The 16,174-nt window shown below is 41.5% G+C and overlaps 1 protein-coding gene across 1 annotated transcript; it reads right to left on the bottom strand.

Annotated features, from left to right (window-relative positions):
• Positions 1–314: 314 nt before the first annotated feature.
• CISD3 (CDGSH iron sulfur domain 3) lies at positions 315–6,562 on the bottom strand. The gene is made up of 3 exons (XM_056548047.1): positions 6,425–6,562; positions 3,445–3,558; positions 315–636 (listed from the first exon to the last, which is right to left on the bottom strand). The coding sequence occupies exons 1-3, from the start codon at positions 6,539–6,541 to the stop codon at positions 457–459; spliced, it is 411 nt and encodes a 136-aa protein (XP_056404022.1). The 5' UTR covers positions 6,542–6,562; the 3' UTR covers positions 315–456.
• Between the last annotated feature and the right edge of the window lie 9,612 nt (positions 6,563–16,174).

The raw sequence follows: 16,174 nt of genomic DNA, 5'->3' as shown, positions 1-16,174 counted from the left end.
TCCTTCCAGGACTTCTTAGCTGCTGAATACTACAGAGGAAATGGTTTTCTTTTTGGAACACAGAGCTCTCTGCTGACATCACGAGCACAGTGCTCTCTGCTGACATCTCTGTTCATTTTAAGAACTGTCCAGGGTAGGAGAAAAATCCCCATAGAAAACATAAGCTGCTTAGTTCCTAAAATGGACAGAGGTGTCAGCAGAGAGCACTGTGCTCGTGATGTCAGCAGAGAGCTCTGTGTTCCAAAAAGAAAAGAATTTCTTCTGTAGTATTCAGCAGCTAATAAGTCCTGGAAGGATTAAGATTTTTTTTTTAATAGAAGTAATTTACAAATCTGTTTAACTTTCTGGGACCAGTTGATTTAAAAATAAAAAATAAAAAAGTTTTCCACCAGAGTACCCCTTTAATACATTCAACCAGGCCCCCTTGGGTGTTATTAACCCTATAGAGACCATAATTCACTGGTTCGGTTTCAGGGTACAATTTTGCACGTAGCTCTCTTTGTGTGTTCCATCACAGTATGGCGGGTTTTTGGTTTGCTTGCAGCCGCACAGCCAGGCTTCCTTGTCTTCTGTTATGGTGAAGCGTAATGGAGAGAGACCCGGGGCTGCCTTCTTGTGTGAACCATCACAGAACGGCTGAAGATTGGGTGAAAAAAGAAACTCGGTTATAAAGTGTCCTGATTCAGCAAAGCTAATAATGTAACCGTCCCATCACCGCCATGTGACTGTGAAGGGCGTCTTCAAATATATGTCCTTTAAAGGGGTACGCCACTGGAAAAACATTTTCTTTAAAATCAACTGGTGCCAGAAAGTTAAACAGATTTGCAAATGACTTCTATTAAAAAAAAAAAAAACAATCCTTCCAGTACTTATCAGCTGCTGTCTACTACAGAGGAAATTATTTTCTTTTTGAATCTCCTTTCTGTCTGACCACAGTGCTCTCTGCTGACACCTCTGTCCATTTTAGGAACTGTCCAGAGTAGGAGCAAATCCCCATAGCAAACCTCTCCGGCTCTGGACTGTTCCTGACGTGGACAGAGGTGTCAGCAGAGAGCACTGTGGTCAGACTGAAAGGAAATTTTAAAAGAAAAGAACTTCCTGTGTATTATACAGCAGCTGATGAGTACTGGAAGGATTGAGATTTTTTTTAAATAAAAGTAATTTGCAAATCTGTTTAACTTTCTGGCACCAGTTGATTTAAAAGAAAATGTTTTACAGTGGAGTACCCCTTTAATACAGAATAGTTTTTAGCATTTTAGCCTATAGTGAACGCCCGATGCAACTCATCAAGGTTCCGCTATTCCCATCTGGGATATCCCTGAATCTTTAGACATATGTGAACAAGCCATAAGAAATTTCCGTCCTCAGGGGAACCTCGCCCCCCCCACACACACACATAGATGGTTCCATTGAAATTAAAGTGCATCTGTCACTTGGTCTATAGTGATTAAATCTATAACAGAGAGTAGTAGGGATTAAAGGGGTATTCCAGGAAAATATATTACACAGGGACGCTGCTGGCAGCCAAGCCCTGTGTGTCAATCAACAAGCGGAGCAGCCTGACGTCAGACCAGAGAGGTGTCGTGGCCCACGGGAATAGTTTTTTTTTATTGAAATAAAGCCTCAAAATCCAGGCACAATGGTATGAATGGCATGTGGTGGTTAAAGGGGTATTCAGGTAATAAAAAAAAAATAAAAAATAAAAAATTTCATATCAACTGGCTCCAGAAAGTTTAACAGATTTGTAAATTACTTCTATTAAAGAATCTTATCAGCTGCTGAAGTTGAGTTGTTCTTTTCTCTCTGACCACAGTGCTCTCTGCTGACACCTCTGTCTGTCTCAGGAACTGTCCAGAGCAGGAGCAAATCCCCATAGCAAACCTCTCCTGCTCTAAACAGTTCCCGAGACAGACAGAGGTGTCAGCAGAGAGCACTGTGGTCAGAGAGAAAAGAACAACTCAACTTCAGCAGTTGATAAGTACTGAAAGGATTAAGATTGTTTTCTAGAATTCATTTACAAATCTGTTTAACTTTCTGGAGCAAAACGACCATTCCATATTTTACCCAGACAGCCGACGGCTATGCGGGCATGATGGGAATTGTAGTTTTGTAGACGTTGGAGTGATACAGGTTGGAGAACTGGATCCTTAGGAACGGGACTCTGTGTAAGAAAATGATGTAGCCCCATTCTACGACACATCGTAGCCCATAATCTAGCAAAATTAAATTAAACACAACGCTAGCACGGTGAAGTAACATTGACGACAAGTTAGTCGTAGCTGGAGATGGAAATCATTTTTTAGTTTTTTTTTTCCAAAGTAGTTTTTTGTTGTTTTTTTTTACTGGAAAAAAAAAATAAATAATAATAAAAAAAAATAAAAAATAAATAAATAAATAAATATATATATATATATATATATATATATATATATATATATATATATATATATATATATATAAAAAGTATGGCATATGTTCTTTTATAATTATAAATAATCTGCTTATAACTTCATGAAAGACATCTGAGAATCCTGGTAAATTCTCCAGTCTCACCTGACGACAAGCAAATCCTGCAAATCCTGAAAATGTAATTTAAAAAAAAAAAAAAAAAGAACAATATCCATCTCTGTCTGTAGGGGCGCTGTAGGGAGGAGGTTTTAGTTTGGTTGTGGTTGGGCCATTTTGTTGATATTATATAAACATATTTTTGGTATAACAGTGGTTCATTGTTTCGGTCTGACCGGTTTATTGTCTTTTCCTTTTCTAAAATCCAGCATCAAAATGATATTTAATTTGTAAAACTACTAAAGACTAAAACAAAACAGTTTTTCGCCAATGGCTTCAAAATTTCCAGACATTTTACAGAAATGTTGCTACACTTGTGTAGCAGGTTTAGTCAGTGTTTTCTATAGACAGTGGAATTCTTTACTGTTTAAAGGGGTACTCCGGCCCTAAGACATCTTATCCCCTATCCAAAGCATAGGGGATAAGATGTCTGACCACGGGGGCCCCGCAATCTTGCATTCGGCACCCACCTCTTTGAGCTGCACACCGCGCTGCCAGCTCACAAACTGCCAGGTGCCGAAGTATCGCGACGTCACAACTCCGCCCCGTGTTACGTCACCCCTGCCCACGCTATGCAAGTCTATGGGAGGGGCGTGACGGCTGTCACGCCCCCTCCCATAGACTTGCATAGCGTGGGCAGGGGTGACGTAACACGGGGCGGAGTTGTGACGTCGCGATACTTCGGCACCTGGCAGTTTGTGAGCTGGCAGCGCGGCGTGCAGCTCAAAGAGGTGGGTGCCGAATGCAAGATTGCGGGGCCCCCGTGGTCAGACATCTTATCCCCTATGCTTTGGATAGGGGATAAGATGTCTTAGGGCCGGAGTACCCCTTTTACATCATAAGGGATGCAGGGCACGGATTATGATCGATACCACCCACCTGTTTCTTGCTGTACCCACAGCTGCACCACGGGTATTTTTTATCAGCCTTTAGCTCCACTTTAAAAGGATGCTTTGCGGCAATAACCGGAGTTGCCTGTGCTGTACTGCATGCCTATTAACAAAAAAAGCGTTACTGCCAACAAGATACTCCACCAAAGGGCACGGGTACATATGGGGGTAAGGCAGGAGTGTCACATATACAGAATCAGCAGAACACTTTACCACTTAGTAATAATGGCTCCATTAGTTCACCCCTACTAATGTATCAATAAAAATAAAGAAATTAATATAAAAAAATAAAAAAAAGTAATACTTATCTCTATTTCACACAAACATAGCTGCTCATTCTCATCAGGCATGTAGCCTAAGAGCCAGGTGCCCTGGGCAGGCATAGTGACATTGTGCCAGCCTATGCAGGGGTCCCATTCTGGAGGCTGCAGACTAGAGAGGAGTGAACTTACAGTAAATTCGATTCGTCACAAACTTCTCGGCTCGGCAGTTGATGGCTTATCCTGCATAAATTAGTTCAGCCTTCAGGTGCTCCCGTGGGCTGGAAAAGGTGGATACAGTCCTAGTAGACTCTTTCCTAGGACTGTATCCACCTTTTCCAGCCCACCGGAGCACCGGAAAGCTGAACTAAATGTATGCAGGAAAAGTCAGCAGCCGCTGAGCTGAGAAGTTCGTGACGAATCAAATTTACTGTACTTCGCTCATCTCTACTGCAGACCTGATGTGCCTGCAACCAATCAGAGTGAACAGCAGAGCAGGGTGCGGAGACCTCCCTGCTCCAGACTTGTATTTAACTGTACAGTATATACTTAGTAGGAGTTATCCAGGAAATTTTTATATATATATATATATATATATATATATCAACTGGCTCCAGAAAGTTAAACAGATTTGTAAATTACTTCTATTAAAAAATCTTAATAATTTTAGTACTTATGAGCTGTTGAAGTTGAGTTGTTCTCTTCTGTCTAAGTGCTGTCTGATGACATGTGTCTCGGGAACTGTCCAGAGCAGAAGCAAATCCCCATAGCAAACCTCTTCTACTCTGTGCAGTTCCCGAGACAGGCAGAGATGTCAGCAGAGAGCACTGTTGCCAGACAGAAAAGAACAACTCAACTTCAGCAGCTGATAATTATTTGAAAGGACTATTTTTAATAGAAGTACGGTAATTTACAAATCTGTTTAACTTTCTGGAGCCAGTTGATATATATAAAAAATAAAAAAAAGTAACTAACACAGATGCAGTCGAAGGTTGCGGTCACCGGACTAGTAATGATGCTGTCTGAGTCTCCTATGCTGAAGGCTTAAAGGGGTACTCCGGTGGAAAACTTTTTTCTTTAAATCAACTGGTGCCAGAAAGTTAAACAGATTAGTAAATTACTTAGATAAAAAAAAAAAATCTTAATCCTTCCAGTACTTATTAGCTGCTGAATACTACAGAGGATATTCTTTTCTTTTTGGAACACAGAGCTCTCTGCTGACATCACAAGCACAGTGCTCTCTGCTGACATCTCTGTCCATTTTAGGAACTGTTCAGAGCAGCATATGTTTGCTATGGGGATTTTCTCCTACTCTGGACAGTTCTTAAAACGGACAGAGATGTCAGCAGAGAGCAGCTGTGTTCCAAAAAGAAAATAATTTTCTCTGTAGTATTCAGAAGCTAATAAGTACTGGAAGGACTAAGATTTTTAAATAGAAGTAATTTACAAATCTGTTTAACTTTCTGGCACCAGTTGATAAAAAAAAAAAAAAAAAAGGTTTCCACCGGAGTGACCATTTAAAGTTCCTTATGTCTACAATAGTGCAGGGAGCTGGTGGCTCCATCATGTTAATAAACTGTATGGGCATCATGAAGACATTCATACAGTTAAAAGGAGTGTAAGGGGAGGTTTAAAGGGGTACTCCACTGGAAAACATTTTTTTTCTAAATCAACTGGTGCCAAAAAGTTAAAACAGATTTGTAAATAACGTCTGTTTAAAAATCTTAATCCTTCCAGTACTTATCAGCTGTTATATGCTCCACAGGAAGTTATTTTCTTTTTTAATTTCCTTTCTGTCTGACCACAGTGCTCTCTGCCGACACCTCTGTCCATGTCAGGAACTGTCCGGAGTAGAAGCAAATCCCCTAGCAAACCTCTCCTGCTCTGGACAGTTCCTGATATGGACAGAGGTGTCAGCAGAGAGCACTGTGGTCAGACAGAAAGGAAATTCAAAAAGAAAAGAACTTCCTGTGGATCATACAGCAGCTGATAAGTACTGGAAGAATTAAGATTTTTAAATAGAAGTTATTTGCAAATATGTTAAACTTTCTGGCACCAGTTTATTTTTAAAGAAATGTTTTCCAGTGGAGTACCCCTTTAAACCGTCATGCTCAGTAACCCGGTGTTTCCCAACCAGGGTGCCTCCAGCTGTTGCAAAACTACAACTCCCAGCATGCCCGGACAGCCAACGGCTGTCCGGGCATGCTGGGAGTTGTAGTTTTGCAACAGCTGGAGGTACCCTGGTTGGGAAACACCGGGTTACAGTCTAACAGTGCCAGTGTGACTGTCATGGGGGCAACAGAGTTTATTATTTGGGGATTGGTCTGGTCTAACTATCATTCAATGAAACTAAGCTATTGTACAGCATAATATATACACTAAATTAAACTTAGAATAAATTGGTGCAGGTCTGTCAATCTGGAAGTAGTTTGAAGGGAGAGTATAGTTTTTTTTAAATTTTTTTTATTAATATAAAAGAAATCTCCAGTGTTTTTCAGCAAATATCTTAAAACGACCTCTGTAATACCGACCATTGGTCACCAGATGGCGCGCGTGTACCATGCTGGAAAATACACAACACTAACCGGAGAGTACGGGAATTCTGGCGGAGGAGATTCTTGGTTACACAGATCTTTGCTCTACTGTATGGACGGCGGGTTAGGGTAGACGTCATAGTATTTACATTCACTAGATGTCCAGCACACTCACCCGCAACACTATGACTTTCAATCCCTTCAGTGACCTCATTGCAAACGTTACCGGACGGTATCTGTATCCCCCGGAAACACTTCCCCTAAATCTTTGGTTCCGTGTTCTTTTTCTCATGACACATGCTGGAATGTTTCTTTTTCTGAGAGTGCATTGTATTCCAAGGAGGGGGCACATATTTATGCCAGGATCTACAACCTGAGGCCAAAGACTGTCAGGGCATGCTGGGAGTTGTAGTTTTACAACTGGATTGCCACAGGTTGGAGACCACTGCTTTATGTGGTGAGCATGTTAAAAGGGTACTCCACTGGGAAAACATGTCTTTACAAATAACCGGGTGCCAGAAAGTTAAACAGATTTGTAAATAACTTCTATTTAAAAATCTTAATCCTTCCAGTACTTAGCTGCTGTATGATCCACAGGAAGTTCTATTCTTTTTGAATTTCCTTTCTGTCTGACCACAGTGCTCTCTGCTGACACCTCTGTCCATATCAGAAACTGTCCAGGGCAAGAGAGATTTGCTATGGGGATTTGCTTCTACTCTGGACAGTTCCTAAAATGGACAGAGGTGTCAGTAGAGAGCACTGTGGTCAGACAGAAAGAAAATTGAAAAAGAGAACAACTTCCTGTGGAGCATATAACAGCTGATAAGTACTGGAAGTATTAAGATTTTTAAATAGAAGTATTTTACAAATCTGTTTAACTTTCTGGCACCAGTTGATTTAGAAAAAAATGTTTTCCAGTGGAGTACCCCTTTTACCCCTTCTGATAACAATGTTTGGCGACTACATTTCCTTTTTGTTTGTTTTTTCATTCGACAATCCAAGATAATATTTTTATTTTTCCATCAGCATAGCTGTATGAAGGCTTGTTAGTTGCGGCACACAGTGGGGTAACTATAGGTAGGGTTGCCACCTGGCCGGTATTTTACCTTCACAGCTGGTATTTTGGCCACCCTGCCGGTATTTATCCAACCAATCCTCCAACTCTCGGGAATGTTGCACCATATGCTATACAAGTGTTTCCCAAACAGAGCGCCTCCATCTGTGGCAAAACTACAACTCCCAGCAGCCAACGGCTGTCCGGGCATGTTGGGAGTTGTAGTTTTGCAACAGCTGGAGGCACACCTGTTTGGGAAACAGCCCAACACTGTGCAGAACGTTTGACATTTGCCAGAGCACACAAAGATTGGCAAATTCGCCACTGGTGCCCTGTGCTCTTCACAGATGAAAGCAGGTTCACACTGAGCACATGTGACAAACGTGACAGAGTCTGGAGACGCCGTGGAGAACGTTCTGCTGCCTGCAACATCCTCCAGCATGACCAGTTTGGCAGTGGGTCAGTCTTAGTGTCAGGTGGCATTTCTTTGGGGGGCCGCACAGCCCTCCATGTGCTTGCCAGAGGTAGTCTGACTGCCATTAGGTCCCGAGATGAGAACCTCAGACCCCTTGTGAGACCATATGCTGGAGCAGTTGGCCCTGGGTTCCTCCTAATGCAAGACAGTGCTAGACCTCATGTGGCTGGAGTGTGCCAGCAGTTCCTGCAAGCGGAAGGCATTGATGCTATGGACTGGCCCGACCATCCCCCAGACCTGAATACGATTGAGCACATCTGGGACATCATGTCTTGCTCCATCCACCAAAGCCACGTTCCACCACAGACTGCCCACGAGTTAGCGATGCTTTAGTCCAGGTCTGGGAGGACATCCCTCAGGAGACCATCCTCCACCTCATCAGGAGCATGCCCAGGCGTTGTAGGGAGATCATACGGGCACGTGGAGGCCACACACACTACTGAGCCTCATTGTGACTTTACATCAAAGTTGGATCAGCCTGTAATGTGTTTTACACTGTGATTTTGAGTGTGACTCCATATCCAGACCTCTATGGGTTCATAAATTTGATTTCCATTGATAATTTTTGTGTGATTTTGTTGTCAGCGCATTCAATTATGTAAAGACGAAAGTATTTCATACAATTAGTCCATTCATTCAGATCTAGGATGTGTTATCTTAGTGTTCCCTTAATTTTTTTGAGCAGTGTATATATTACTATATAAGTCCACTGTGCTGGGAGTTGTAGTTTTCATTTGGGGCAGCTGCTGAGCCAGAGCCTGTATCAGGTCATGCTGGGAGTTGTAGTTAGTAACTAACTGCAACTCCCGGATTTGCTAAAAAAAATAAATAAAATAAAAATGTGATCAAAAAGTCACATCAAAACAAAAAATACTGCTAAAAACTACAAATCGGGGCTCAAAAAATGAGCCCTCATACAGGTCCGTATAAGGAGAAATGGGAAAGTTATAGGGGTCAGAATAGGGCAAAATTTCCCACGCATACGTGTATCTTGTGATGTCACGCATATATAATTATGCAAATTAGCATGGGCGGTATTTTTTTGCAAGAAAGGTGGAAACCCTAACTGTAGGGGATGCAGAGGTAGATGTTGCACCCAGGACCTGGTTCCTAAAGGAGGGCCCTTCTGCCACATATGAGAGCACCAGTCCAGTATGTTCTAAATGGCACCTGGTAGATGGCGGTCTGTGGCGCTCTCATAGAGAATGCATGGATGGCGTGTTGACCCTGCCCCATGCACAGGGAAATTGGGGTACTTTTCTGGAGATCAGACTGTCCTGTAGATAGGAAATTTGTTTTAAAATACTGGAGTACTTCTTTAAAGCTTTAGTGTTACTTACACCAGGTTTCAGTCCTGAAGCTTTCGTCACTTATAGCCGGCCAAACTGCGCGGCAGAGCTCTTCACTCCCTGGCTGGCGGCCTTATCCAATTTTTTTACTTCATAGAGTGAGGATATGTTCACACGTTAGAATTTCCGTGCGGAATGCGCATGCCCACTCTTACTGTGGACTCCACTATAAATGAATTGCCATCTATGGAGATGGCGATTTTACGTGCAGACATTTTGGGGTGTGAACATAGCGTAATGCAGTGAAAGAGTCAAATTTAATTAATAGCAGGGGAGTGAGGCACGCGCTGACACGCACTTCACCCAGCCATTACTCATGAGCACAGCGAGTCACAGAAGTCAGACCCTATGCAATCTAAACTTTTGATGTGTCTAGACAACATGTTAAAGGGGTATTCCGGGCAAAAATATTTAATCCCCTATCCAAAGGATAGGGGATAAGGTGTCTGATCGTGGGGGGGGCCCTCTGCTGAGACCCCCCACGATATCCCTGTGGCACCCGCATTTTATGCGGGGACTGCGTCTCTAGTTTCCGAAACCTCCAGGTTTCTGGGACTGGGGATGTGACATGCCTAGAGCGTTCCCTTGATGGGGGCGCCGCTCTGCCCGCTGCAAGAAAATTAGTAACCAGCCAGCCTCTGAAGCACCCACCGCTCATCTAAAGCATCCGCCTAGCCAGAACCACCTTCACATGAGGAGGGGGTTTATTACAGTGTCACCCCTGTAGTAGGTGATTACATGAGGAGTGGGTTTGTTACAGTGTGTCACCCCAGTAGTAAGGTAGGATGTGTCAAAGGGCGTAGCCAATGGGTGGGGTCAAGGGGCAGAAAAATTAGCTTTCCCCTAGGGTGGTAAAAATCCTTGCACCAATCCTGGGGAGAGATTTATTAAAACCTGTGCAGAGGAAAAGTTGCCCATAGCAACCAATCAGATTTCTTCTTCCCTTTTTAACAAGGCCTCTGCAAAATGAAAGAAGCGATCTGATTGGTTGCAATGGGCAACTTTTCCTCTGCACAGTTATTGCTAAATGTCCTCCTTAGTGTTAAAGGGTTACTCCACTGCTCAGCGTTTGGAACAAACTGTTTAGAACGCTGAAGCCGGCGTCAGGAGCTCGTGACATCATAGCCCTGCCTCCTCTTGATGTCCCGAGGGGGTGGGGCTATGACGTCACGAGCTCCCAGCGCCGGCTCCAGCGTTCTGAACAGTTTGTTCCAAACGCTGAGCAGCGGAGTACCCCTTTAAGGAATAGTTACTAAAATAATCCCATTAAGTCATTTGTTTCTCCCTCTCAGGCTTCTATGGAATTCTGATTTCTTTGGGGTCCTAAGTTTACTGATGGTTCTAAATTTTATTAAGGAGCAGTGACTGGTCAGCAGGATGGAGTCTTGTTATGGACCAATACAATAAACTTCAACTTCAAATTTTCAATAAGAATGAAATGCGGACAGTTTTCTGGCCATGTCAGTGACAGCGTTACTGTCATTAGAAACTATTTTTTCCATGTAATACTTCCTTAAAAACTAGGCATTTTGCTAATATACGTAATTAAAAAATTTGATTGCTAAAGATGTAAAGACAATGGCTAAAAAACAATAGCAACTCGGGATCTCTGTCTTTTTAATTTTGAAAACGAACCCTGAAAATCAAGCCTTTTGGTACATCAAAAAAGGACCTTTTTCTGTGAGGGGAGGGAGGTGTGGTTATCTCCCTGCGGTGTCTCAGAGCAGTGTATAAGGCCTCGTTCACATTGCCGTCGGACTCAGCTATTCGAAGTTCCGTCGGCAATCCGGCCAGAAGGACGGGAGTTTAGCGGAGAAAAAAAATAGTGCAAGTTCTATTTTTTCCCCCCGCTAAAATCCTGTTAAATGGGCATGCTCATTAAAACTAATTTTTGCTATTGCACTCCTTATAGTAAATAAAAAATATTTCTAATATACTTTGTTTAAAAATAAAAAAAAAAGAAGTTTTTTATGTTTTATTTGAGCACATTTTACCCCATCTCATACACAGACTTTGGACCAAAGCCCAAACACAGAAAGTGTAGCCTGGAGTGCTGAGGGGGGTGTGTCCAACCAACAGCATATGGCAGTTAAGTGTGAGAGGAGCTATGATTGGATGAGGCTGGACACACCCCCTCAGCACTCCAGGCTGCACTTTGTGTGTTTGAACTTTGGTCCAAAGTCTGTGTATGAGTTGGGGGAAAATGTGCTCTTGAGCTTTTTTAAGCACAAATAAAACATAGAAAACTTCATTTAAAAAAAAACAACAAAGTATATTATAAATAAAGACAGATAAGAGAGGGAGTCAGCTTCTCCTAATCTGAGCGCCGGGCAGTCTCCACAAACAGTATGTACGAAAAAAGGCAAGCGCCAGAGCTGTGAGTCTTCAGATTTATTCGAGGTAAAAACAAGGAACAAGATAATTACACATACCGGCTTGTGTAATTAACCTGTTCCTTGTTTTTACCTCGAATAAATCTGAAGACTCTCAGCGCTGGCTCCTGCCTTTTTTCCTATATATTAGAAATATTTTTTATTTACCATAAGGAGTGCAATAGCAAAAATTAGTTTTAATGAGAGTAACCCTTTAAATTAACGGGTCACCAATGAACCTCATGTAAATGAATGGGGTCCATCATGACCCGGTAGTAGCCGTTTGCATCTGACCCATTTCAGGGTTTAATCTGCTTAAAAAAAACAGACCTTTAACGGGTCGGATGCAAACGGCCATATGAACTTAGCCAGCTTTCACCAGCATGAACTGAACACCTGTGAGATCCAGACAAAGTGCTAAACTATTATTTTTAGGCAAAATGGTTTGGTCATTTTATGAACTTATTTCCACATGGCAGCTTTAGGGGTATAAAAAGCATGCACTTTGGTCACAAAGCTATTTTTTTGCCACAAAATGCAGGTTTTTCTTCTGTACTTGCACCATATAGTTTCAAATGGCAGCATTAGGGTTACATAGAGCATGCATTTAGGTAGAAAGCTTTGCAAATGTAAAAATTTTGTGCATACCTCATGACTGGGGAAAGGAAGAGGGGTGCAGAGGAGCTCATCATACTCCAGGGGAAACAACCCCAGCCTCCCCGAGAAATGCAGAAAGACTCATCACAGTAATAAGGATGAAAATGTATTTAATGTATTAACACATGCATATTATTATGCATACAGGTCTTAGGGCACATTACTACCCTTTAATATGTCATTTCTGAAGAAAAGCATTACAGAGAATCTGTCAGATGTATTTGCTGCAGACACTGTTGGATAGCTGTTAGGTCAGGGCTTCCCAACCAAGGTGCCTCCAGCTGTTGCAAAACTACAACTCCCAGCATGCCTGGACAACCTAACTAATGCTGGGAGTTGTAGTTTTGCAAATAACTGCTTGGGAAACACTGCGTTAAGGTGTAAAAGTACTGTTGTAGTACTGTTCCTTTCTTGGAGCTGTTGGTAGTGGTTGCAATACTTATAAAGTTGCCTTTTTATTTCTCAGTCAAGGAGGCGGAGCTGAGCTGCTTAAGTGTCATAGCTTGGCATGCCGCCTTCCTTGCTCTCACCTCACAGCCCCTTTAATTGATGTTAACATCCCTGTTTTTCAATTAAAAATGGACTAGGAGGTCAGTAAGTGAGAAGGCGTGCCAGGCTGTGGCACTTGAGCAGCTTAGCCCCACCTCCTTGACATTTGACTAAGACATAAAAAGGCAATTTTACAAGTTCTGCATCCGCCATCAGCTCCAGGAAAGGTACAGTGTGCTCTTATATCCTAAGGGTATGTTCACACTGAGGAATTGGAGAGGAATTTCCACGAGTAATCTGCTCGCTTTTTCCTCGCCAAATCATTCAGCAGTGAAAACCCCCATAGAGTTGTACAGAATTTCTGCCCCTCAGTTCACACTGAGGAATTTCCTCAAGCAGAATTCTGACGAGGAAGTCTGTTCCGCTTGAAGAAAGAACATGTTCTTTCTTTCAGGCAGAATCAGCGTCGTTCTCCCATAGAGATCAATGTTATTTTTTTTTCCAGTCAGAAGCATTTCCACGCGGAATCTGCGTGGAATTGGCACGGAATTGGCGCGGAATTCCCGCATGAATTTTTTTTTTTATGAATAGAAATACTTGATACTCCTCCTCCGCATGAAACCTGCATTTCCGCGGGCAATTCCGTGCCAATTCTGCGCGAAATCGATGCTAATTTTGAGGGGAAAAAAAACTGTTTTGGGGCGGAAATCTTCAGCGTGATTTCCGCCCGAATTCCTCAGTGTGAACATACCCTAACAGCTATCCAATGATGTCAGCAGCAACAACTGCATATACAGCGGACAGATTTCCTTCACTTGTTATTATCAACATCATCACAAATCTCTTTTCTGTTGACTGAGTGTGAAAAACGTTCACAATTACTATATTCACTGTTGAGGGGATGATCACGATTTTCTCATTTCATTAATACTTGCACGAAATTTTACTGCCTGGGAACAACCAACATCTTCTGCTGCACTCCATGTCAAACTCCTTCCTTTCTCCCAAAAATACAACTAAGGCTGGGTTCACACTACGTTTTGTCCCATACGGGAGCGCATACGGCAGGGGGGAGCTAAAACCTCGCGCTCCCGTATGTCACCGTATGCGCTCCCGTATGTCATTCATTTCAATGAGCCGACCGGAGTGAAACGTTCGGTCCGGTCGGCTCATTTTTGCACCGTATGCGCTTTTACAACCGGACCTAAAACTGTGGTCAACCACGGTTTTAGGTCCGGTTGTAAAAGCGCATACGGCGCAAAAATGAGCCGACCGGACCGAACGTTTAACTCCGGTCGGCTCATTGAAATGAATGACATACGGGAGCGCATACGGTGACATACGGGAGCGCGAGCTTTTAGCTCCCCCCTGCCGTATGCGCTCCCGTATGGGACAAAACGTAGTGTGAACCCAGCCTAAGAGTGGGTTCACACCACGTTTTTGCTATACTGTTTCATATAAAAAAAAAAAAAAGTATGCAACCGTACAGAAAACCGTGCCCATAGACTTCCCATTCAAAACCATATGCACCATAATGCATACAATTGTCTCCATTTGTCAAACCATATGGTTTTTTTATTTTTCTTACAGAAAACTGTAGCCTGCCACGGTTTTTGCTCCTGGTGAAAAAGTGTATTAAACCGTATATGTTTTTTTTTAAACATGGGAGTCAATGGGAACCGTACAGAACTGTATGTCCGTACGGTTCCATCCGGTTTTCACCATATGGTTTTTGACTTTGAAAAATTCCAAGGAAAAAAAACTGCAATCAAACAAGTGAAACTTTATTCATATTGGAGTGAAAAGTTAAAAACCTATACGATTTTTTTCTTAAAAAACTGATGCAACCGGACATCATTTTTCAAACCATATACGGTTTTCAACCGTATACAGATAAAAATGTGTACACACGTTTTGATACAGTTTAGTCAGGTTTTGAGGAATCCGTTTTTTTTTTAACATTTGGAATTTTTATTAATTTTCAATAAACAAGAAACAATAACAAGGCATGACCGTGGCAGAGGCACAAGGTGTTAAGCATGGCCTCAATGCAAGATAAAAACAGAATAAGTCATAAAGACCGTGCATGGCAGAAAGTGCGGTCAGCACTAGGGAGTCCGTTACTCGCGCAACAGACAGGAAGGACATCATGTCAAAGCAATCAGTATACTCAACAAGGAACACCAACTTAGAATATGTAATAACCACATCAATGCTAAAGCGGCAAGGTTCAGAAGAGAAAAAAATAGAGGGTTAAACATAAAGAGTGAAGTACAGAAAAATAAGAAGGTATGTAAAACACAGAAACAGGCAGACATGACGGAATCCGTTTTTTAAAATCAAAAACCTGATACGGGAACTGTATTGCAAAAACGTGGTGTGAACCCGGCCTAACACCTCTCCTGCTTAGGCTAGTTTTCTTTCCTTTGCGCAAGTCCACATCTTGTTAAGGTCTGTAAGAGCTTTGTAGACTAACTTACATTATTAGTCCTATGCCAGAATTTGTTTTAGAAATGCAAATTGCAAGACGATTCCATAATATATTCCATAATTTAATCTGGAAAAAGATATGTCATTAAAGGGGTCCTCCGGTGGGAAAAAACTGTTTTCAACTCAATTGGTGCCAGAAAGTTATACAGATTTGTAAATTACTTCTATTTTATATTCTTCATCCTTCCAGTACATATCAGCTGCTGTATGCTACAGAGGAAGTTGTGTAGTTCTTTCCAGTCTGACCACAGTCTCTCTGCTGCCAACTCTGTCAGGAACTGTCTAGAGCAGGAAAGGTTTGCTATGGGGCCCAAAAAATGTATTAAATTAATATGGTAAATAAAAAATAGATTCAAATCTTCAAAATTAGGTCATATTAAAAAAGGTTTAGAAAAATAGAAATGCTAAAAATGATGCAAAACATTTTGGAGATTTTAATCTATTTTTTATTTACCATTTTTGTATTTTTTGGGGAGCTGGATTGCACGTTTTTTTTTTCTTTTCAAGTTTACTCAAAAAAATAAAAATTATAATCCATTTCACTTGCATTCTGTGTAGTTTTGATGTTGAATTGTGCTCCAGAAACAAAAAGAGGAGGAAATAAAAACAGTCCAACAATCTGAAAGTTAAACAGACATTTTATTCAAATGATCGAGAGAAAACAGTCTTGTGATTTTTTTTCCTGCAGAAATGGTCAAAAAAGAAAAACACAACGTAAAATATTTACAAGTATAACAAGGAATCCCATGGGAAAACTCCACGGGCGCTATTATAAAAAAAACGCAAACAAAGATGATCATTTTCTTTTGTAAAAAGCCAGAAAGCAATTGCCACACTTATTAATTTTTTCATACAAAATCATATATATATATATATATATATATATAAAAGCAGTTCCATTATCCTTGGGCCTTTACTTGACCAATCCCTTCCGAAATGTGCTCAGAACCCATTGAATTAATATACCCTGACTATAACAAAATAATAATCATAATAATGCTGAATACAACAACATTTTAATGTCATTGCTGTAAGTGCA

This window comes from Hyla sarda, chromosome 12 (genome assembly GCF_029499605.1).
Source record: "Hyla sarda isolate aHylSar1 chromosome 12, aHylSar1.hap1, whole genome shotgun sequence".
Taxonomy (NCBI): Eukaryota; Metazoa; Chordata; class Amphibia; order Anura; family Hylidae; genus Hyla; species Hyla sarda.
Note: the sequence above shows the minus strand (reverse complement) of the source record. Positions and strands in the feature narration are given on the sequence as shown.

Bases quoted from the DNA above. Each gene is read 5' to 3' on its own strand.
- CISD3 (XM_056548047.1), bottom strand. From the start codon at position 6,541: ATGAGAAAAAGAACACGGAACCAAAGATTTAGGGGAAGTGTTTCCGGG. The intron at 3,559-6,424 runs GTGAGTGTGCTG...TTTTGTTAATAG, and splicing joins TGAAAGTCATAGTGTTGCGG to GCATGCAGTACAGCACAGGC. The intron at 637-3,444 runs GTGGGTGGTATC...CCCAATCTTCAG, and splicing joins GTGGGTACAGCAAGAAACAG to CCGTTCTGTGATGGTTCACA.